Source organism: Cetorhinus maximus, chromosome 9 (assembly GCF_964194155.1).
Source record: "Cetorhinus maximus chromosome 9, sCetMax3.hap1.1, whole genome shotgun sequence".
In the NCBI taxonomy this organism is placed as follows: domain Eukaryota; kingdom Metazoa; phylum Chordata; class Chondrichthyes; order Lamniformes; family Cetorhinidae; genus Cetorhinus; species Cetorhinus maximus.
In genome coordinates this window covers 125,317,140-125,342,050 of record NC_135887.1, presented here as the reverse complement: position 1 = coordinate 125,342,050, position 24,911 = coordinate 125,317,140, and the positions used below count along the sequence as shown (strand labels likewise).

The following is a 24,911-nucleotide window of genomic DNA, read 5'->3' as shown; positions in this document are numbered from 1 at the left end:
GCGGATGCTTGGAAATCCAAAACAGAAACAGAATGACCTGGAAAAACTCAGCAGGTCTGGCTTGAAGGGTCATGTTGGACTCGAAACGTCAACTCTTTTCTTCTCCACCGAGGCTGCCAGACCTGCTGAGTTTTTCCAGGTCATTCTGTTATTTTTTTTTTTGTGTTGATGATCCTCAGGATCGTTAATAGTGAAGTCGTAATCGAATATTTATTTTTTTTAAAACAAAAAAAGTTATGCCCTTTCTCATCCTTTTTCTCGTTTTAAAGAATTCCCTGGTATAACCTTCCTTGTGTCTGTAAACAGCCCGGGCTGTGGGCTGCTTCACCCGATTGACCTGATTTTTAACTTGGTGTAACTCCGTTGGGAGTTAAATTAAAATCGGGCTTGGCAAATTGGCAACCTTTCACGGCGCACTTTGGTGGCATTTTCCTCTCCAAAGCCTGAGGTAAAGGGATTTAAAAAACAGAAGATGCTGGAAACACTCGGGTGCTCTGCAAACCCCTGTGGAGAGAGAAACAGAGTTCACGCTTTCGAATGGCTCTGATTCAAACCGGGCTTCGGTTATTATGCAGGGCTGCATGAAGCTGCCTTGCTTTGCCCAGAAATCACACACACCCGCAGCAGAAGCGGTGAAGCGTCGCTCGAAGCTCAGGTTCAAATTGGGGATGTCACAAGTACACGTTCCTGGTTGTTCATGCTTTTCTTTAACGTTAAACCGCAAACCGTATGATATTAACAGACAAACGCTGTCTCCCCTTCAGATTTTTGATCTTTCTAGGCTGACCTCTCAAGTTAAAAAAAAAAACAATGAGCTTGAAAAATAAGTTGATGCACGAGGTGCATTCTGACACTCCTATGAAGGCAACTTCAAAAGTTTCAATAGTGGGAGCTGGACAAGTTGGTATGTCGTGTGCCATTTCTGTTCTCCAGCAGGTAAGATGTATCACATTCGTTATTCTGTGCAGCAGTTGGGTTTTTTTTTTAACATTTTACATATGATAGCCATGGTGGCTATGTTCCTGAACTAGTAATGCAGAAGTTTTGCAGCCATGAGTTCAAATCCCACCATAGCATACTGGAGAGTTTAAATTCAATTAATTAAATATCTCTGGAATGAAAAAAATATTGGTAATGTTGACAATGGATGTCATAAAAACCCAGCTGGCTCACTAAAGTCCTTTAGGGAAGGCCATTTGTACTCCTTAACAGGTCTGGCCTAACTCTCTCCCGAACAGCACTGTGGGTGTACCGACACCAGAGGGACTGCAGCGGTTCAAGAAGGCAGCTCACCACCGCCTCCTCAAGGGCAATTAGGATGGACAATAAATGCTAGCCTACCACATCCTGTAAATGAATAAAAAGAAATATGTGACTTCATAGGAACAAAGGACCTAGGAGCACAAATAGGCCATATGGCCCATCAAGAATGCTCCACCATTTGGTAAGATCATGGCTGATCTGGTTGTGGTCTTAACTCCACTTTCCTGTCTGCCCCCCATAACCCTCGACTCTCTTGTCCATCAAAAATCTATCTAACTCAGCTCTGAATAAAATCGATGACCCAGACTTCTGATCCACAGCAATGTGGTTGACTCTCAAATGCCATCTGAAATAGTCTTGGAAGGTACTCATTTGTGGTCAAGAAGGTGGCTGACCTTCACCTTCTCAATGGTAATTGAAAAACAATGAAAGACTTGCAATTCTATAGCACCCACCTCAACCCTAGGATGTCCCAAAATGCTCCACTGTCAATTAAATACTTTTGAAGTGTCGTTACTGTTGCCATGTCAGAAAATATGGCAGTCAGTTTGTGCACAGCAAGATCCTGTAGACAGCAATGAGATGATGCACAGTTTTTATTCATTTGGTGCAGGCACTGCTGGCAAGGTCAGTATTTATTGCCCATCCCTAACAACAACAACAGCTTATATTTATATTGTGCCTTTAATGCAATGTCCCAAGGCACTTCACAGGAGCATTAGAAAACAAAATATGACATGAGCCACTCAAGGAGCTATTAGGTCAGGTGACCAAAGGCTTAGTCAACGAGACAGGTTTAAAGGAGTATCTTAAAGGAGGGAGGTACGGTAGAGAGGCGGAGAGGTGTGGGAAGTGGATTCCAGAGCTTGGGGCCTAGACAATTGAAGGCATGATCACCAATTGTGGAGCAGTTAAAATTGGGGTTCACAAGAGGCCAGAATTAGTGGAGATCAGATATCTCAGAGAGTTGTGGGGTTGGAGAAAAGTATAGAGATAGAGAGGGGAGAGGCCATTGAGAGATTTGAAAACAAGGATGAGAATTTTAAAATCAAGAGTCTACTTGACTGAGAGCTGATGTAGGTCAATCAATCAGTACTGTTCTGAATGTTTTACCTCAATGTTCTCTGCGCCATTTTAAAGTGGAAAAGGATTTGGTACAATCATGTGCAGCATCGTTGTGCCAGTGATATTTGGAAAGGGCTGTTAGTTCCCCAGTTACTTTATTGGTGAAAAAATCCTATACCAAACTGGTATATGAACCATGAACTGGTGATGTCTGCGTCTTGAAATGAATGGAACTGAATGGGAACATGGACTTCAACTTCATCTGTGGCTTCATAGGATACACCTAAGTGACTCTTGAAGACAGACACTTAGACACTCTTGCTCTCCTTGACAGGCAATCTTATAGACAATTTAAAGTATGTAGACAATGTGATCGAGGATATGGCCTAAGAAACGTGTAAATGCTGGACCAACCAGAGTGATATCAATGGCATGAACTCAAAGGGATGGATGGCCTCCTTCTGTGCTGTAATGACTCTATGAATATATTTTTGATATATTGCTATAGTGTTGCATAATGCTTAAACACCAAACTAAAACCAGTATTTTCCAAATATATTTATTTTGCATGATTTCTTCCTGTAGCATCTTTCTGATGAACTGGTTCTAGTTGACAGAGTGGCAGATAAACTGAAGGGAGAGGCTCTGGATTTGTTACATGGTAGCCTGTTTCTGAAGTCCAAAATTTCAGCAGACACAGGTCGGTGATGGACCATGGGATTTATTGTGGCATATTTAATGGTGTTAAATTTTTCAAGTGAAAATATAATTTTACTTTTATACTTTTTAAGCATGCCTTTGCTCACAAGTTGCTCATCTAACATACCCACCAATATAATATATGAAAAATCTGCTATGCATACATTTCCTGTCAGCTTTTTGGGTCATAAATTCCTATGTCCACATTTATAATGGAAACTACCTATACAAACTTGTCATCCTCTATGATCGTGACCATGGCGCACTATTCCTCTGCATCCTTTGCGAATTCTCTGCAGCCTTTCACGCAGTTGACCACACCATTCTCTTTCAGTGCCTCTCGTCTATTCAGCTGGGTGGGACTACCTTTACCTTGTTCCGCTCTTCCCTATCCAGTCAGAGTGGGAAAATCTCGAAAAATGGCCTCTCTTCCTGCCCCCTGCACCATTATCTCTGGGGTACCCCAAGGATTCATCCTTGACCCACTCCAATTTTTCACCTAAAATTGCCCCTGAGAGACATCATTCAAAGGAACAACATCAGGCACCACAGTTAAGCTGGTGACACACAGCTCTCCCTCACTACCATTTCCATTGGCCCCACTGCTGCCTCTCTGCAGACAGACCTCTTGTCTGACATGCAGTTCTGGATGAGTCAAAATTTTCTTCAGATAAACATTTGGCAGATCAAAGCCATTGTCTTCAGCACATGCCACAAACTCCATTCCCTCGCACTGATTCCATCCCCCTGCATGGCCATTGTCTCAAACCAGACTGGTTTCAACCTATTAGACCCTGTGCTGAATATGCAACCCCATATCTTCTCCATCACTACTTCCACCTCCATAAAATAGGCCTGTCTCTGCCACTGCCTCAGCCCATCTGCTGTTGAAATCTTTAGCCTGGCTTTTGCAACCTCCAGACCCAACTATTCCAATACGTTCCTGGCCAGCCTCCCATCTTCCACTCTCCATAAACTTGAGCTCATCCAAGTCTCCTATAGCTGTCTATACCTTAACTCGCACTCCCACATTCACACTTAATCTCTGTGCTCACTGACCAGCAAACAGCTGGTATAGTGGTGATGAACCCCATGTTGTAGTGTCAAATGCTCTGCTTCTTTGGGATGTGTGGTAAGCATTCTGTTTTACTTTGTATTAAAAAGCCTCATGTACTATTGGCTCATGTACCATGTGGCTATTCACATGGACATGGGTTAATGCTGGTTTCAGGGTTAATACTGGTTTCTTTGTACTGGTGACGAGTGAAATGAAATGTCTGTTTCATGGCAAATCAATGAGTGTTTTGTTCACACCATGCAGTTAGAATAAAAATGCAAGAGGCAAAAATCTATTACATTTTAAATACAATTACTTAATAATTAATTAATAAGTTAATATAAACCAACTAAATGATTTGGTCTGGCTGTATATTTAAGCAATCTGTTTACTTCATTAATTGCTTTGAGGTATTGTGCAAGCATCGAAAGTAATGAATCATCCACCACTCCCAGGCCCTTTTCCAAGAACCCCTCTGCCCAGACTGAACAGTTGACATGGTGACAAGTCACCTGGGAGATTGAATGAGTAGAGGAAAGACATCCATCCCATGCCCTCAATCGCTGCTAGGCAATCTGTGATATTTTTAGATGCTATGGAGTTGTTTTTGCTGTAAATATCTCTAAATATCTGTTAGTATATGTTCAAAACTAGTTATCATGAAGTTAACAAGTGTTCTCTTGGTCCCTGGCTTAATTTAAAGTAGTACCTGGTGAACAAAACCATTTCTCATGTAACATATTACATACCACAGAAGGTTTACTAGACTAATACCTGGAATGGGCAGGTTGTCTTATGAGGGAAAGTTGGACAGGCTAGACTTGTATCGGCTGGAGGACAGAAGAGTAAGAAGCAACTTAATTGAAACATATAATATTCTGAAGGATCTTGACAGGGTCAATGTGGAGAGGACGTTTCCTCTTGTGGGAGAATCTAGTACCAGGAGCCACTGTTTAAAATTAGGGGTTGCCTATTTAGGACAGAGATGAGGAGAATTTTTTTTTCTCTGAGGGTTGAGAGTCTTTGGAACTCTCTTCCTCAAAAGGCAGTGGAAGCAGAGTCTTTGAATATTTTTAAGGCAGAGCTGGATAGATCCTTGATAAGCATGGGGATGAAAGGTTATTGGGGGTAGGTGAGAATGTGGAGTTGAGGTTACAATCAGATCAGCCATGATCTCGTTGAATGGAGGAGCAGGCCCGAAGGGCTGAGTGGTCTCCTCCTGCTCCTAATTTGTATGTTCGTATGTAACACAGTGAGGTTCCCCCAATATTCTTTCTATGTTGTAGAACTTAAGCTTATGCTTTCATAGCTCATCTCCTTTATTCTAGGGATTAGTCTCATTACTCTCTTCTGCATGTGCTTGCATATTTTTAATGATAAGGCAACTTGGAATTGGAGCACAACCTCTGGAGATTGGCCTGGCTGTATATTTAAGCAATCTGTTTACTTCTTTGGTTGCTTTGAGGTATTGTGCAAGCATCTAAAGTAATGAACCATCCACCACTCCCAGGCCCTTTTCCAAGACTCCCTCTGCCCAGACTGAGTAGTTGGCATGGTGACAAGTCACCTGGGAGATCGAATGAGTAGAGGAAAGACATCTGTCCCATGGCCTCAATCGTTGCTAGGCAATCTGTGATATTTTTAGATTCTGTGGATTTGTTTTTGCATTAAAGACTTTATTTTCACCGGTAGTTGAGCAGGTTTTTGTATCATGTAGTTGTCTATAATATAGGTATTATGGAGCATCTTAAAAGAAGAAAGAGCGTTAAAGAGGTTTTGGGAGGGAATATTAAAGCTTAGATTCTTCATAGTTGAAGGAATGACCACCACTGGCAGAGCAATTAAATTCAGAGATGCTCAAGAGGCCAGAATTGTAGGATTGAAGAGATCTTGGAGGGTTATTGAGTGGGAGAAGATTAGAGATAGAAGGGGCAACATCATGGATGGATTTGACAATAAGGATAGTGGTACTTTATGTGATCCAACCAGATCTGTTGGTAAATGGCCAAACCAGTTGTTTGCCGTATTCATTTCAAGACTACGTCCCTTGGACTTAAGGGAGTGGGGATGAGGGATGTACCAGGGAAATAGCCAGTGTGAGAGAGAGCAATGGTTTTAATAGGGACTAGGGCATCAAGGGTGGAAGTGAGAGTGTGGTTTAGCAGATTGTCAGCTGTAGAAATGTCATAGTGAATGGAGAGCCAATGGTGAGACAGTTGGGATTTTGAAAGTTCAGTAACAAGTGAATTAGAAAGAGTTATTTCCAGGTTGAGAGGCAGAAGGGGGATATGGGTGGAGGGCAATACAAGGAAGTAATCAGAGATGGTCTTATCTATGATTGACATGACATGAGTAGTGGGGTTACGTGAAACGGCAATTCTGAGGGTGGCTGTGAATATGGGTTGGGGAGTCTACATGGAGGGCAGTGAACTCAGAGGAGAGAGAGAAAACATGATGTACTCAGATGGTCGTTGAAATCATCGAGGATGAGAAGTCACTCAGTGCAGAGGCTGAGGGAGGGAAGCAATGGAGAGAAAGTAATGAAAATTTTTCATGTTACTTAGGTGGATGGTAGAGAACAAGGATTTTAAATGAGAGCTGGAATAAGGTTAGCTGCTCAAAGGAGGAGAAAGTGCCATAGGATTAGCATGATAGTGACCAGAGGCTGGAACCAGACCAATTTCTGCTTTTCTAACTCAGGATGCAATTTATCTGAGGTGCAATTTAGCTATTTAGAGTGCCCTACTGATGTCTCATTTATTTTTATTGATTGTGATTGCATTGAGGTCCAGGTTAGCTATTTATAATGCCCCATTGATGCCTCCATAAGACATAAGACATAGGAGCAGAAATTAGGCCATTCGGCCCATCGAGTCTGCTCCGCCATTCAATCATGGCCTCATTAGTTTTTATTGATGTGATTGCATTTATATAGATTATAAAGTCAAGTATGTTAGTCTAAGTGTGCTAACCATTGGATTGCTGAGTGAAGGACATTGCAAAAATCCATTATTAAGCAGGTAGCCCTTGCTGTTGGGTGCAGCCTGCACGTATGTGGCTTACATCTTCTAACTAGCCATAGCGAGAAAGGGGGAAGTCAGAAAGGTCACAATAATAATCATTTGCAGCACATCTCATCAGTCAACAGCTGAAGCAATTGGGCTTCACTCAGAGATGGTGCAGAAGGCCAAGACCCATTGAGGTGAGCTAAGTCAGCAGAGGGTGGGTTCTAAGTTGACATATATAGCTCAGCTACTCAGTGCTTTTACTAGCTGAGCCAGTGGAGGAATGGAGGAGGGCAGTGGTCAACCCTAATTTAAATAGGTATAGATGTATCACTAAAGGTACTTAGTGTCTTGGATGTCACCAAATTTGGTTGCATTTTAAAAATATTTTCTCTGAACATTTCAAAAATAACATAAATGCAAACTTGATCATTTGAATGCTTTACAATAGACATTGTGTAATATAGACAGTCCTGATTTATCCCAATACTTTAAGAATGTCCGCTTTGGTTACAGATTCCACATCACTGGAATAATTAAAATATATAAGTGCTTGAAGCCTCAGGTTGTTTCCAATATTAAGCTAAATTCAAGAAATGATACCCTATGCCTATTTGTCTCTCCAGCAGCTACAATCCCAATGAAAATTTACCAGATTGCTAAATCTGGCTGCAGGAAGATCTGTTTCTTTTTAAAAAGATGACACCTGTTTATACAGTGCCTTCCATGATCACTGGTTGCCCAAAATGCTTTACAGGCCAACAAAGTACTTTTGAACTTTAATCACTGTTGTAATGTAGAAAATGTAGCAGCCTATTTATATGCAGCAAGATCGCACAAGCAGATAATCTATCTCAGTAATGTTGGTTGAGAAATAAATGTGGCCAGAACACCAGGCAAAACTCCACTGCATTTGTTCAAGATAGTGCTGTGGATCCATCTAAGGGAGCAGACAGGGCCTTGGTTTATAATGCCTCATCTGAAACCCAGAAGGAAAAAAACAGTTTGGACCAGTACTCTTATTTCCCAGTTTTTACTGGTGTTCCATTTTAAGGTAGAAAGACCAGTTCAGACTAGTATTCTTATTTCCCAGTTTTTACTGGTGTTCCATTTTAGGGTTTTACAAGACCAGTTTGGACCAGTATTCTTATTTCCCAGTTTTTACTATCTTTTCCTTCTGGGAAAGACAGCATCTGAAAGACAGTGCAGGACCCTCTCAGAACTGACTTGGAATCTCAGCCTAAATTTTGTGCTCAAAATTTCTCTTGAATGGAGCTTGAACCCATAGCCTTCTGAAGCAGAGGAAAGTGTGCTTCCCATTGTTATGTGCAACGAATGTTAAAAAGTCGAGTCTTCCTCACTGCTGGACTGAGCAACTCGTGAAATTCTCTTTGGGATTGCTGAGACCCTTGTATTGAAAAACTAGAATCACGCTAGGCCTGTATAATGTAATTTGTTGAGTGAAGTGCATGTTATTGACAGATAGTTGTAGTAATCAACTGCAACATGAGCTTTGCCTACCATCAATTAAACATTTACAACTCCAGACTGAGTTCATCATTGACAGGAACATAAATTTTAAACAATTCTTTTAATTCTGAAGCTCATAAAAGAAGCAATTCTAAAAGTATCAAGTACAATAGATAGAACTTTTTCATTGCTCAATGTAACATTTGCTGGTTACGATATTCTGTCTGACAGTTTGTGTTCTACACAGCTGCACAGTAATCAAAGTGGGAAATACAATATTGCAAACATCAGTTCTGTTCGTTCTCCTGTAAGTCCAGGTCCATTGAACAATATGGGAAACTTGTATTTTATAGAACAAGTTGATGGGCTAGCAGTTGTAAGGAATAAAACACTGTGCAGATTTAAAGATTGGTTTCTGGCGAATACCATTCTGAATTGCGTTCATGTTATATATAATTGAATATTTAGGTTAAGGCTTTGGTACAGTCCAAGTCTGACATGAAATACCTATGTTTCCTTTTTAACTGAATAATTGTCTATTATAATGACCATCCTGCAGACTTTATAGTTACAGAAGATTCAAAGGTGTGCATCATCTGTGCTGGCGTACGGCAGGCAGTGGGAGAAGTGAAAAGAAGACAGCTACAGAAAAACATAGCTACCTTTAAGGAAATCATCCCTCAATTGGTTAAGCACAGTCCAAGTGCTGTTTTACTCATTGTCACAACTCCAGGTAAAGTTTAAATTGATTAAACAGTGCTGAGAATGTCTTCAGTTGCATGTGTGTATTCACTGGGAAAATCTAGAATGCTACCTCACACCACTGAATATCTTTATTTTTGTTTTGGTGAAATGCTTGATTAAAGCAAAGATTTTGACACCAAAACACATTTGTACTATTGCACTTGTTTCCTTTTCTTTCCTGTCCAATATTCTCCCCTCCCTCCTTTCTGAATGGGATTGGTCCTTGCCAGACAATCCTTGAGCTCCAGTACAACACCCAATATTCAAACATTTTTCCAAATAAGTTTATTGAGAAGGGAAGAAAGAACTTTGAAGTATGTAGCTCCTTTTCGCATCCTCAGGCTGTAAGATAGTGCTTCAGCAAACTACTATTGCAACGTTGTCACTGTTGTTAAGTAGTCAAACACAGTAGCCAACTTGTGCCCAGCAAGATCCCACAAATAGCAAATGAGTGAGCGGCCAGAAAATCTAGATATTTTGAGGTGCTGATCGAAGGAAGAAAATTAGTGCAGGAACCTTTCTGGCCTCTTCAAATGGTGTCATGAGGTCTTTTGCATCTGTGTGAACAGGAGTTCGTTTATTGCCTTGGGCAGAATTCTCCCATCTGGGGCCAAGTCCTGTGGCAGGACCGGGTCGGGAATTGGTTCCCGCTGCGGAGGCTGATGGGAAATCCCACGGTATCTTCCGGCCCCGGCATCATTAATGATGCAGCCAGGGGTTTTCTGGTGTCTTGCGCGGCAGGGAAGACTGATGGTGCGTGCCCCGCCATCATATCTGAGCGCCATATTTAGAAGGCACTCGGGCATCCTCACTGCCAATACGAACGATGGAGATGTCTGGAAGGGGAGGTGAAGTTCAGTGATAACTTCCTGTGTGTCCTCCTGGACTATGTCCAGGTCCAGAGGAATATACTGTACCAGGCTGATGGGAGGAGGAGGCCGCGCAGGGAAACCAACCCCACGTGGGCACAGGTGGCCGATGCTGTCAGTGCCCAGGTTGTCCAGAGCAGGTCAACAATACAATGTGCAAAAGGATGAACGACCTCATTGGCTGTTCCAGGATAAGTAAAGCTTTAGCTGCTTGCACCAACCACAACGAGACCAATATGTCAGGGAACATGGGCCTCAATGGCAATGGCATAGTCATGCCTCACAGCCCAACTGCAGTGCATCCACTCTGTGGTGGGGTGACCACTGTGGCTCCTTTATCCTTCCACATACAGAGATCATTGTATGGAAACGGGGGGAGTAGGCTTGGGCGTAGAGGGCACCGGTAACCTCCACAAATCAGGTGCCTGTGTAAGCCTTCTCCTTGGATGTGGATGGGTTTAGTGCTCTGGAGGGAGCTAGCAAGTTATCCCTTCTGGATAACTTGCAGTGCAGTAATGCAGTAATGCCATGTCACACAACAGTGGGCTATCTAAGAGTGGAAGAATGAGAATTGAACATCAAATTGCGATGTACAAATGGATGCAACATACAGCTCCTCTCAAACAGCTTTTCTGTTGTTTTTAAGCAGGAGAAGATAAAGCACAGGGAAGGAGGGGCGCCCACACCTGAGGCCTCTCACAGAGTTCGAGGAGAGGGCAGCTCAGCTGGCAGGTGTGGAGTGGGACCGGGCAGTTGGCAATGGGGAGCTTGGACTTGGGCGTCCGCCCAGTAAAGATCCACCCATAGTACAGAAACCTGAGGGGCAAATGTGCCTCCATGTCAGAGGCAGCTCATGCTGTCACTTGCTCTCTCCACTCGCACTTACAGGTGCCAGCAGGAAGAGGCCAAGGCCCGAGGATGAGGACTCCCTGTCGGGCCTCAGCAGAAGCACTAGCCCAGAGAGGACCCAGGAGAGAGGGGAAGAGGAGAGATGTGCACCTGTAGAGGCATCACAGCAGGCACCTGTACCCTCCACCCGCCCAGGGACACACACCTCGGTGGATATTCGTTCCAGCTTCTAGCTCAGGAAGGGTCTCACAATCTGGTGGTCACCACACGGACACGTGTCTGCAGCAGGAGGTGGCAGGGTCAGCCGAGCTCACTGGCACTTGTTGGGGAAGACACATTTGCGAGGTCCGAGCCCGATGATGGGCCTCTGGAATCAGCCTTCCAACTAATGGTGGAGAGGAAGCAAGACGCGGGGGAACATCAGGCAGAGGCATTGGAGGCCCTCAACAGAGCGGCACACAAGACAGAGGAGTCTTCCGCCTGCTCTCTGAGGAAGTGGTGCTGATCTGTGCACACATCGAGGTTTCCATGGGGAGGTTGGTGGACTCCATGGAGATTCTAGTCCAACAGATCCTGCCGGAGATGCGCGCAGATCTCCACTCCATCATGGCAACCATGAGGCAGCTGTTGCAGTTGGCACACAAGGGGAGTGTCAAGGCACTTCATCCTCCCTTCAGGTGCCCCTTCCCCTCAAGGAGTCAGGCCAGAGCCTTCAGGCACCTTAAGGGAGGAGCCGCGGCAACTGGACACCCCTGGGACACCCACTCGCATCTCAGAGATTGTCTGGATCTTCTGAATCCCCTTTGCCTGTGACCCCTTCGACCTTGTCCTCTGTCACAGCTGGCTCACAGGGGGACAACCAAAGGAAGCTAGGGCCCTCCAGGCCTCAGGTTATCAGAGGATAGCCACCAAAGTCATCAAAGGCAACATGGCAAACTAATCAGCAGGCTACCTCCGCCCCTGCTGAGGATGTCGGGTGAGCTCCTCGAAGAAGTAGGCCGAGGAAAATAAAGAAATTTTCATCACAACTGGCTGCATGGTTGAACAAAGGAATTTCACAATTTTAAGTTATGTAAATATAATCACTTCCGCTGCTGTAATGTCCACTGACTTCTTTCAGCGTGGTTCTTAAGCCTTAGCCAGATGCTACCTCCCCCCGCCAAACACCTCTCCTGCACACACTCGACTACAACACAAGGCTCTGCTTAGTTTCGACCAGACCAGCATGGTGGTTGCGACCTTTTTTTCTGCGCTCTGGCACCATTTCCCCTCCCCAGTCACCCACACCCTTTCCCCTATCGCCATTGACCCCCCTGACATCCCAACTGTTCCCTCCAACCCAAACCCGTTTCCTTTGATAATGCCCAGGTAAATATTCATGTTCCCTTCCTCCCCAAAAATCCTACCCCCCGTACATCGTGTCCTGCCCAACTTCCTCCTGCTCAGCTCCCCAAGTCCGTGTTTACCTCTGTGACCCTCACTGTCCCTTCACACGACACCGTCGCACCCTCACCCGCCCACCCTACCGGCTCCCTCTGCCCCCTGTAACCGTGACTATTCTCTTGTACCACGCCCACCCTGAGTTCGCTCCCCAGGAGACAACGATTGACTCCATCAACCCCTCCCTGTGAAACCCTTCACCTGGACATGACCCCTTCTTCACACACCTGGACATAACCCCACCCCCCCACCCCTGCCCAACAACCAACATGACCCTTCCCAACCTCCCCCTCTGTTCCCTCTATCACTTTGATACACCCCTGTAAAACCCTTTCCTGCACCCCCAACCACCTCTAGGTCTCCACACTCCCACCTCACCTTCAGTCCTCTTAGCCTTCATTAACCCACTCCTCCAACACTCCATCGCATCTCCCACACTGTACCTCCTGCTGCCTTCCATCCTGCAGCTCGAGGATCCGATCCCTTACTGACGTCCTTGAAAGAATGTCTGAACCTATGGCGACGTCGCTGGAAGAAGGTCCAAACCCATGGCGACGTCCCTGGAAGAAGGTCCAAAGCCTGAGCGAGATTGCTGCGTGGAGAATTCCCACTTTCTGGAAGATGCTTTGCGGAGGAGCCACGTGGATGAAGCTCCACTCACCCTGTACTGCACATGGTGCTCCAGGGTCCGGTAGGTGGAGGCCTCCATCTTGTCGTCAGAAGTCCGCGAGCTGACCAAGGCCCTTAAGGTAAGGCGAATTTTGCACGCCACATTTGGTCCACACGTGTTCTGCACCAGATTGTTTTCCTGCTGGTGTGGTGGAGAATCAGGCGTGTGGCCAAAATTCTGGTTGGGTCTTCATCTGCTGGGTGCAAATCAGCTTCACTCCAGCCTCTGGTGGGAATCACGATCCCCCATGGCGGGCAGTATCGGAAGATCCCGCTGTGCTTTCACTCGTGTGATTTTTGGACCTCCTGCTGAATTATTCCCGCCCACCATTGATCCAGCAGATTGGGGCATGGGAGAATTCCGCCTCTCACTTCTGGACTTTAACTGTACACCCTAAGTTTATCTTTCTCTTCTTTCCTGTTGTTGCTCATAGCATTGATAGTTTCAATGAGCTATCCATCAGTAAGCTAGACCCGTGTCCAGAATTGTGTCAAGCAGTTTACATCAGGGGAAGATGATGGCGTTATGGTAATGTCACTGGACTAGTAATCCAGAGGCCCATACTCTCGAAGGAAGATGGTTGTGGTTGTTGGAAGCAATAAATCTCAGTCCCAGGACATCACTGCAGGAGTTCCTCAAGATAGTGTCCGAGGCCCAACCACCTTCATCTGCATGATCAATGCCGTTCCCTCCATCATAAGGTCACAAGTGTGGATATTTGCTGATGATTATGCAAAGTTCAGCACCATTGGTGACTCTTCAGATACTGAAGCAGTCTGTACCAATATGCAGGAAGACCTGGAAGATATTCAACATTGGCAAGTGGCAATTAAGTATCATTCTTGCCACATAAGTGCCAGGTCATGACTACCTCCAAAAAGAGGGAATCTAACACCATCGCTGAATTCCTCCACCATCAATATCCTGGGGATTACCACTGACCAGAAACGTAACTGGACTAGCCATATACTCTGGTGGGTTCAAATCCCACCAAGCCAGCTGGGGGAATTTAAATTCAATTAATAAATCTGGAATATAAAGCTGGTCTTAGTAATGGAGACCATGGAGCTATCATCGATTATTGTTAAAAACCTGTCTAGTTTACTAATGCCCTTTTGGGGGCCTTATCTGTTCTGCTTGCATGTGACTCCAGATGCACAGCAATGTGGTTAACCCTTAACTGCCCTCTGGCCTATCAAGTCACTCAGTTCAAGGGCAATTAGGGATGAGAAACGAATATTGGCCTTGCCAGTGACGTCCACATCCCATGAAGGATTAAATTAAAAAAAAAATTCAGATCCTGTTTATTCCCCTTCTCCAGTATCACCATGTTGTATGGTGGTGGGGACAGTGGTGTAGGTGTAATGTTACTGGGCTAGTCATCCAGAGGCCCTGGCTAATACTTTGGGAACACAGATGCCTTTTCAGCCAATTCAATTCACTCCACATGATATGAAGAAATGGCTGAAAGCACTGGATACAGCAAAGGACATGGGCCCCGACAACATCTCAACTGTAGTGCTAAAGCCAAGCTGTTCCAGTACAGCTACAACACTGGCATCTACCCGACAATGTGGAAAATTGCCCAGACATGTAATGTTCACAGAAAGCAGGGCAAATCCAATCTGGCCAATTACCGCCCAATCAGTCTACACTCGATCATCAGAAAAGTGATGGAAGAAGTCTTTATAGTGTTTTCAAGCAGCACTTACCAGAGCAGTAATCTGTTTACTGATATTCAATTTGAGTTCTGCCAGGACCACTTAGTTCTTTTTTTATTCGTTCATGGGATGTGGGCGTCGCTGGCTAGGCCAGCATTTATTGCCCATCCCTAATTGCCCTTCAAATGGCATTTTAAGAGCCAACGACATTGCTGTGGGTCTGGAATCACGTGTAGGCCAGACTAGGTAAGGACAGCAGATTTCCTTCCCTAAAGGACATTAGTGAACCAGAAAGGTTTTTACGACATTCGACAATGGTTTCATGGTCATCATTAGACTTTTAATTCCAGGTTTTTATTGAATTCAAATTCCACCATTTGCCATGGTGGGATTCGAACCCGGGTCCCCAGAGCATCATCCTGGGTCTCTTGATTACTAGTCCAGCAATAATACCAATCCTGACCTTCTTAGAGGCTTGGTCCAAACATGGACAAAAGAGCTGAACTTGAAATGAAGTGAGAACTGCCCTTGCCATCAAGACAGCATTTGACCAAGTGTGGCACCAAGGAGCCCAAACAAAACTGAAGTCCATCAGAATCAGGAGGAAAACTCTCCACTAGCTGGAGTCATACCTAGCACAAAGGAAAATGGTTGTGATTGTTGGAGGCAATAAATCTCAGTCCCAGGACATCACTGCAGGAGTTCTTCAAGGTAGTGTCCTAGGCCAACCATCTTCAGCTGCATCATCAATGCCGTTCCCTCCATCATAAGGTCACAAGTGTGGATATTTGCTGATGATTGCACAATGTTCAGCACCATTTGTGACTCTTCAGATAGTGAATGTGCAGCAAGACCTGGAAAATATTCAGCATTGGCTGATAAGTGGCAATTAAGTATCATTCTTGCCACACAAATGCCAGGCTATGACCATCTCCAAAAAGAGAGAATCTCCTCATCTCCCCTTAACATTCAATAGCATTACCATCGCTGAGTCCCCTACCATCAACATCCTGGGAATTACCATTGACCAGAAACTTAACTAGACTAGCCATATAAATACTTTGGCTATAAGAGTAGGTTAGATGCTGGGAATTAAGTGGTGAGTAACTCACCTGCTTACATCCCAAAGCCTGTCTACCAGCTACAAGGCACAAGTCAGGAGTGTGATGGAATACTCTCCACTTGCCTGGATGAGTGCAGCTCCATCAACACTGAAGAAGCTTGACACGATCCAGGACAAAGCAGCTGGCTTGATTGGCAACCCATCCACCACTTTAAACATCCATTTCCTCATCACCGATGCACAGTAGCAGCAGTGTGTACTATATACAAGGTGCACTGCGCAATTCGCCAAGGTTCCTTCAACAGCACCTTCCAAAACCACAACCTCAACCATCTAGAAGGACAAGGGCAGCAGATGCATGGGAACACACCACCTGTAAGTTCCCCTCCGAGCCACACACCATCCTGACTTGGAAATATATCGTTGTTCCTTCACTGTTGCTGGATCAAAATCCTGGAGCTCCCTTCCTAACAGCACTGTGGTTGTACCTACACCACATGGACTGCAGTGGTTCAGGAAGGCAGTTCACCATCACCTTCTTAAGGGCAATTAGGATGAGCAATAAATGCTGGCCTTGCAAGCGATACTGACATCCCATGAACAAATAAAAAAGAATTGACCACACTAATTGACATTTGCACCTATCCATTCCAACAATCGAGATTCCTCTGAATTTAGTCCTTTGGATTGTGCTATTTGCAGTTTCTCTTCTTCCTCCCCCAATCTAGGAAACTCTATCTGAATCTGAGAGGTCAGTGGATGAGATCTGAATGACAAAATAGTATTTTTTTTTTGTAAGTGGTGTTACATAACACTTTTTGTACCATTCTCCTAATTTTCAAGTTATTAGTACAGTACTGTGGGTACTCCCCAGTTTAATCAGAACATCTCCTTAGTCTTCAATTTAGATCCTTGTTTATGCAGTCTACAATGAAAATAAATCCTTCATATTCACTCATGATCACTATCACGTGCTTCAAGTAATTGAATTTTACGTTTAAATAGCAAGCATTTCAGACAATAGTATATGACAGGACAGTGAACCAGAAAATGAAATCTTTTTCACATATTAATTTTCCGTTTTTAACTAGTTTACAGTGACAGGAGAAGTTACTTTTTTTCTGGACTTTGTTTGCTTTTCAGTGGATGCAATGACCTATGTTGCCTGGAGACTGAGTGGATTCCCAAAGCACCGTGTGATTGGCATGGGTACTGACTTGGACACTGCCAGGTTTCGTTTTTTACTAGGCGCAAAGTTGAAAATTAATCCAATAAGTGTTCATGCATACATCATCGGTGAACAAGGAGATGAAAGTGGTACGTGGTCACCTGCCAATTTGCTAAAATATTCATAAAGGTATTGTACATGTGCCTATGAAGTGCTCAAGCTTTGTGGCTTTGTTCTAAATGATCAATGTAAATTGCATTTTTCCTCCATTTCAATTTGGACGGCTGTTGTTCATACAAAATTTTTCTGAAATGCATGGCTCAAGTGTTTGACGCTTAAGCAGAAAAATGTCACATTGTATCCTGGAACTCCCTCCCGAACAGCACTGTGGGTGTACCTACACCACATGGACTGCAGCGATTCAAGAAGGTGGCTCACCACCACCTTCTCAAGGGCAATTAGGGATGGCCAATAAATATTGGCCTAGCCAGTGACACTCATACCCCATGAACGATTAATAATAAAAAAAAAATCTCAGGGCTATCACTTCAAAGCTCTTGTCTCAAATCAGTGAACTTCATCAATTTTCAGCCACTTAGGTGATCAGAGTATCCACCAGTGGTGGTCACAAGAGAAACTTGGAATCCAGAAAGTTTCTTGCTTGGCAGGTGATGATATATGTTTCTAGATGGTGTTAAGGTTGATGTGGTAAGAGAAATTAAGATAGAAAAAATCCTAACCATACAAATATTAAGTGCCATTGTTACAATCATTACTGATATTGACATTTAAAATCAGAGGAATGATTGCCAGTTACTTAGTTGAATAAACAATAAAATTATAAACACCGTGTCTCCTGCCAATGCAAGTTGCCTGCAACGATAGCCGCTGGTACATGTCTGTGCATGTGCACTGGTCCACACATGCACAGAAAACCAGTGACGTCAGCCTAGTTAAAATTGTTTGGAAAGTAAAACCACACATTTCGGCGGCAAGAAGAAATGCTTGCAAGTTATTCCGTGGCAAGAACGAATGTTTGCAAGTTAGATTCACTGCACAGGGGATTTACTGTACATTGTAAGCGAACTATCATAGGGCATTTGTTGTACATTGTAAGGGAACTATCATAGGAATATGAATAGACTTTCATTCATTTATATGTTTCAGTGCTATGGGCACTTTTGAGGCTGTAACGAGTAAAGATGCTTGCAAGTGATCTTCAAGTGTTGAAAGTGCTAAAGATTTAGAGTCTCCCATTACTGCCACCTGATTTGACAGCTTTAAGTATGGAAAGATATCTGATTAGGAAATGGGTGAAGGGATTATGGACCATTTGAGTGTAATTATTTAACAGGATAAATGGGCCAGAGGCATGGTCTTGTTTTTCTCTATATAAGTGTCACCCTGAGGCTGGGGGGAGTTCTGATCTCCATCACTCAATGACATGACGGAGTGAAGCAGTATAACTGCGGACACACCATGTTTGCAGCAAATGCAGCCAATTATAAAAGATTGATATTGCCCCAAATTAATGCCGCTGCTGATATAGATTTTCAAGAAGATGGGAGATGTTGACAGAGTTGGTAAAGAAAAACTATTCGCTCTGGCAGATGGGTAATAACCAGAGGTCTTCGATTTAAAATCATTGACAGAAGATCTAGAGGGGCGCTGAGGAGAATTCTTTTCACCCAGAGAGTTGTCAGGATCTGAAATGTTCTACCTGAAAAGGTGGTGGAAAAAGGGAGTTGGCAGGTACTTGAGGGTGAGGAACATACACAGTTGTGGACAAAAAGCGGGGTTGTGGGATTAAGCACAGCTGCTCTTTCAAAGGACCAGTCCAGGAAAGATGTGCTGAAAGGCCTTTTCCTGAGCTGCAAGTTTCTTTGTTTCATGACTCTCGTTCAAGAGTGCATTCAGTTCATGACCAGGATGCAAGTTGCTTTCCACAACGCTGCTAATTTTTAAATCTCTTTCACTTAACTTCGCAAGAGCAGCTTTTCGGACAGGTAGTTACTATTGAAGAATGCTGTAGCAACAGGGTTAATTGCAGTGGTCTACCTGGGTGTTCCTCCCAGACCTTTAGTAGGATTAGGTTTAAATGAAAACTAGTCTTTCTTAAATGTTTATTCCTTAGCAGAATGTGATGAGCAATCTTTTTACTGCTTGTTCAAGATGCCACCTGGTCCTTCATAATTAGGATAGCCCCACTTCATTTAATCTTCTGGGTTTCGTGCTTTATGAAACATGAAACAACTAATGCTGTGTTTTTTTTAGTGGCTGTTTGGAGTAGTGCAAATGTGGCTGGTGTCAACCTGGAGCAATTAGACGAAAAACTAGCAAATGAGCAGGGAGATCAAATTCATAAAAAAGTTATAGAAAGGTAAATGTTAATGGGTTCTTGTAAAAGCACGCTTACAATGACCGATCTAGGTGCTTGTTACATTTGTGAAGTGTGAAAACATCCATGGAGCTGGAGGTAAGATGTTTAGCTATTTCTTTGGGACCTCATGAGGAAAATGTTGCATATTTGTTTCCTTTACAGTAATTTTCAGCTTTTAATTTTTCTTCCCATCACAAGGCTGCTTTCATCACCTCTCTCAAAAAAAACCCCTCGACCAAACTGGCCTTCCAATTCCAAACCTGTCTTCAACCTGCCTTTGTTTCCTTAAAATCAAATTAGAGGAATGATTGCCAGTTACTTAGTTGAATGAACAATAAAATTATAAACACCGTGTCGCCTGCCAATGCAAGTCGCCTGCAAAGATGGCCACCGGTACATGTCTGTGCATGTGCACCCATCCACACATGCTGTTTCCTCCCAGATCCTTGCCCATTGCTCCTCAAGCTCTCAGTTTGAAACATTTCAATCCAGTTTATGCTTTACATACATGAAATTGCCCTTTCCAAAATTATGAATGACATCGTATGTGACTGTGGCCCTTTATCCCAACTTGTCTTCCCAGACCTATTGGTTGCATTTGAATGGCTGACCACATCACCATCCTCCAGTGTCTCCCCTCCATTGTGTAGCTTTGCATGTCATCCCTGTGCAGCCTCTGCTTTTCTGGCAATGGCTTCTCTTCCCTTACTTGAATTGTCACATGTAGGCCAGGCCAGGGACAGGACAGCAGATTTCCTTCCCCAAAGGACATTCATGGTTATCATTAGACTTTTAATTCCAGGTTTTATTGAATGCAAATTCCACCAAGTGCCATAGCGGTATTCGAACCCCAGGTCCCCAGAGCATCACCCTGGGTCTCTGGAATGCTATACCAGTGCCAATACCACTACGCCATTGCGTCCCCCTAAAGGCTTCTGTTAGGTTGGAGTGGGGTGAGATTTGATAGAGGTGTACAAGATTATGACAGGTTTGGATAAGGCAGGCAAGGAAAATCTGTTCCCATTAGCTGATGGTACTGATGACACAGATTTAAAACTTTGGGCAAGAGATGCAGGGGAATGTGAGGAAGAACGTTTTTTAGACAGTGCATGGTAATGACTTGGAACTTATTGACCACCATACAGGGTGATGGAAGCAGAGGTGATCAATGATTTCAAAAGGAAATTGGATGGGCATTTGAAGGAAATAAACATTTTCTCAGTGATTGTACTTGGATAGATCTTTAGGATTGGCAATGTGTATAACCTTTTATTTGATTAACTGGTTTCCATTTGGTTCATGTACAACTGATTGACTTAAAATAATGTGGTGCTGTTGTCATTAAAAATGCATAAATCAAACTGTAAAGTGAGCAGGTGACATAAATGCCATGATAGTTTCCAAGATGGCTACAAACTGGTGTTACACGAATCATCAGCTAGGGGCTCACATATACAAATCCTTGAAGGCAACAGGAAAAGCTGATAAAGTGGTTTAAATAAAGAAGCATTTGCATTCCTGAGCTTCAGAAGTATCAGGGAAAAGCAAGGAAATTATGCTAAAACCTTTTCTAAATCACTGTTGAGGTTAGGCCTCAACTGACATATTGTGTCCAATTCTGGGCACTGCACTTTAGGAAGGAGGTAAAAGCCTTGTAGGAGTGCAGATGAGATTTACCAGAATGATGTTAGAGATGAGGGAATTCAGTTATGTGGAGAGACTACAGGAGCTGTGCTTGTTCTGCTTGGAGAGCAGAAAAGCATAAAGGACATTTGAAATTATGAGGCATTTTGACAGACTAAATAGGGAGAAACTGTTACCATTAACTGGTAGCCAGAGGATATTGATTTTAAATTATTAGTAAAAGACCTGGGACGGGTGGGGGAGGACGGCACAGGTGAGTATTTTTTTACGCAACAAGTTACATGATCTGGAATAGAATGCCTGAAAGGGTGGTGGAAGAAAATCCAGTCACAACTTCCAAGGGGAAATTGGATAAATATTTGAAAAGAAAATCAGGGCTATAGGGAAAGAGTGGGACAAGAGTTCGAATTGGATAGGTCCTTCAAAGAGCTGGTGCAGCATGAGGTGGCTAAATGGCCTCCTTCTGTGTGCTGTATGATTCTATGTTTTTTTATGCCTCATTAAAACCACTCTTGTGGATCTCTGTCCCTTCTCATGTACTCCATTGATGTTCATCGTTGGGGAGGAGTCCATCTGCATCCCTTGGATAGATCCTTTAATTTCAATGGGGCCATCACTTCACAGGCCTGGAAACCAATTCAATACCATCTGTCTTTGGAAAGGAAAACACTACCGGTGCTACAGGATATTCAGCCTGTCAGATACACTTTTCTGGCTTTGGTCACTCCTTCATCAGCTTGGTCTGCTTTGAAGTGCCCGTTCCAACTCAAGTGAATGGTGCCATCTCTGAAATGTAAATGGCACCTCATCTCAGGATAACTGACCTCACCAGAGCAGCTCGAGATTTTGAGAGAACACTGGCCATTAAGTTCTACCTTACAGTTTCTCTGCAGTTTTACACTTGGCTTGCGGCTGACTGCATAAAACCTACGCTTTGGGAACCAGGCGACACTAACATCCGGGTGTAAAAATTCACATTTGCATGGAGTAACACAGACAGTAAATCATTATAAAGGGGCTGCAATGCAGTCATCCCCATCAAAAGATTCATATAGAATCATGAACCAAAAAAACAAAATCTAATTTGGGTATTAAGAGAACTGAGACATGGGGGTAGCGTGAGAAGGTGGATTTGAGGTAGCAGATCAGCCGTGATCTTATTGAATAGCAGAGCAGAGTGGAAGGGCCAAATGGCTTATTTCGCACTCCTATTTCCTGTATTATTATGCTTTTATGTTATAAGTGGTTTGTTTATGAACTGAACCTACAGATTATACCTATAAATCGCTTAGCCCTTTAATATTTATATTGTACGATTGGGGTTTGTAAACGTTTCACTTTTATGTAAAACACAAAAGATGTCTTTTAGCAAATGACTCTTTAGCTAAAGTAGAATAGTGTGATGTGGAACCACAAAGGATATTTTACAGTGAAACTTTAGTTTAATGACTGTTACTATTTTTTTTTTACTATAGCGCCCATGATGTTATAAAGCTGAAAGGATACACATCTTGGGCCATTGGTTTAAGCGTGGCTAGTATTGTGAACGCAATTTTGAAAAATATCAGATCCATCCACCTGGTGTCCATCAATGCAAAAGTAGGTTTTAAACAGCTGCCATTCCATTATTACTTAAACATTGGTGCAAATTTCATTCTACAAGTGGTAATGGGGGCAGCAATTTTTGAAAGCGCTGTTTTCTCCAGGTTTGATAAATTTGCATGTACCTGATATTAGATATTTAAGCAGTGATTTGTTAATGCACGGAGGATAGTGCATAGATGGCTTTAATTCACAGCCAAAAATGGAATATACTCACAAGCAACATAGTCACAAAATTGCAGTTTGGCATTGACATTGATGAATTAAAACCAATAATGCAATGACCATGGGACTGGTACAGTTTCCATTACCTGTTGTGGCCCCTTCCATATTTACTTGTTGGACTCGTATGACATTGCTTGCAGTGATTTTTGTAGTTGTAGTGAAAACAGTTTCCAGAATGCAAAGAACGAGACCATCAAGCATAGCTTTTTATTTACAGGCCATCGGGCTGAATTTTAGCCTAAAAAAATCTAAGCTGAAAAAACAGGCAGGTTTGGGTTGCTGGGGTTGGGTGGGGGGTTCGGTTTAAAGTCTGAGAAATCTGTTTCCCAACCCAAACCTGCCCATTCCCAATTTTACCTGGGGCCGGGAGTTGGCCAGGTAACCAACTGGATTCAAGGAGGCAGGCTGGACCTTCTAATGTGGTAACGAGAATGTGAGCCTTAATGTCCTACAGGCTTTCAATTTTAACCACTGTCAGATGGGTTTCCTAAATATTAGGGAACCCGGCAGCTTCCTCAAGCCAAAGGCATGGTGGATTCAGAAAGCAAGCCGGATTCAGGAGGTGAGTGTGTCCACACTTCCCCCTGGATCCAGGTGCCTGCCTGAAGAACCTCCATGTTGGGTACCCCTCCATTAGGCCTTCCCCCAGAGGCATTTGACTTCCCCCAATCCCTCCCCAGACCCCAGATTACATAGGATATTCAGCACTGAAACAGGCCATTCAGGTCAAACAGCCCATGCTGGTATTTATGCTTTACTTGAGCCTCCTCCCATCTTCTAAATCATCATAACCCTCTATTCCCTTCTCCTTCATATGCTTGTCTAGCTTCCCCTTAAATGCATCCATACTATTTCCTTCAAACAATCCATGTGGTAGTGAGTTCCACATTCTCACCACTTTTGGAGTAAAGAACACCCTCCCCACCACCGACACACCCCCACCCACCACCTCATACCCCAAGCTCCCCCAACCGGAATCTGCAGCCCACCTGATTGACGATTCCTTTTGTTCCCAGGCCCAATTGATCACTCCATCCACCTATGCTCCTCCTCCCCCACCACCCCCCGCCCCCACCTCCAGTATGATCCTGTGCGTCAAGTCAGTTAAAATTCTGTCCATTGTTTCTACTGTATTTTCTCCGTCATGGGCTTTACCCAACAGATTGTAATAATTTTAAAAAATCCACCCTCACCCAATGGAATTCAGGCAAAATTCCACATTATAGCCTGTGATATTCGTTCATGACCAGTTGGCATGATACTTGTATGGCTCTAGCATCTTAGCAATCATTATGTATTGTTTGACCATTTTTATCTGCACCCATCTCTATAACCCTTAGTCCCACTGATAAGTAGCTCCTTTTCAAATGCTTTATTTACAAGGGAAGAAATAATCAGGAGTTTTGATCAGACTTCCACCTGAAGTGCTGCGTTCAGTTAGGGATTCCACGCTTGAGGAAGAATATATTGTCTTTGAAAGGGGGTACCGTGCTGATTCACTGAACCAGGGATTTGTGGGTTAAACTATGAAGAAATGTTGCATAAACCTTGGCCTGTATTATTTTCTTGTGTTTAGATGATTGAGGGATGATCCAACTGAGGTGCTTAAAATGGGGGAATCAAGAATGGTGAGACTTCATTTTAAAATTAGGGCAAGGCCATTTTAGGACGGAAATCAGGAAGCATTTTATCAGACAAAGATTAATAGAAATCTGCAGTTCTCTTTCCTAAAAGGCTGGATGTTGGGGTAATTGGAGCATGAGGTTTGAGATTGATAGATTTTTGTTAAGGAACAGGGGGTCAAGGGATATGTGCTAAGATGAGTAAATGGAGTTGAGATATAGATCAGCCATGATCTAACTGAATGATGGAGTAGGCAGGAGGGGCTGAATGGCCTGTCCTGTCCCTGTCTTCCACAGGATCAACAAAATAGGTGGTTACTGTTATGCTCCCAGTTGAGGTTACCCCTGGACAAGCCTGGTCCCAGAGTGGAACCCAGCTTGATAGATCCTAACTTTTCATTTGTTTGTTTAAATA

At 43.6% G+C, this 24,911-nt stretch overlaps 1 protein-coding gene across 1 annotated transcript in view; it reads left to right on the top strand.

The window, feature by feature from the left end:
* Window positions 1–805: 805 nt before the first annotated feature.
* Window positions 806–24,911, top strand: part of LOC144685000 (L-lactate dehydrogenase A chain-like) — a 29,156-nt gene continuing 5,050 nt past the window's right edge. The window contains exons 1-6 of the mRNA XM_078549506.1: window positions 806–936; window positions 2,914–3,028; window positions 9,119–9,292; window positions 16,999–17,172; window positions 19,298–19,403; window positions 22,523–22,646. Coding sequence (XP_078405632.1) covers window positions 811–936; window positions 2,914–3,028; window positions 9,119–9,292; window positions 16,999–17,172; window positions 19,298–19,403; window positions 22,523–22,646 — 819 coding nt within the window. The 5' untranslated portion in view covers window positions 806–810. The remainder of the gene's footprint in view (window positions 937–2,913; window positions 3,029–9,118; window positions 9,293–16,998; window positions 17,173–19,297; window positions 19,404–22,522; window positions 22,647–24,911) is intronic.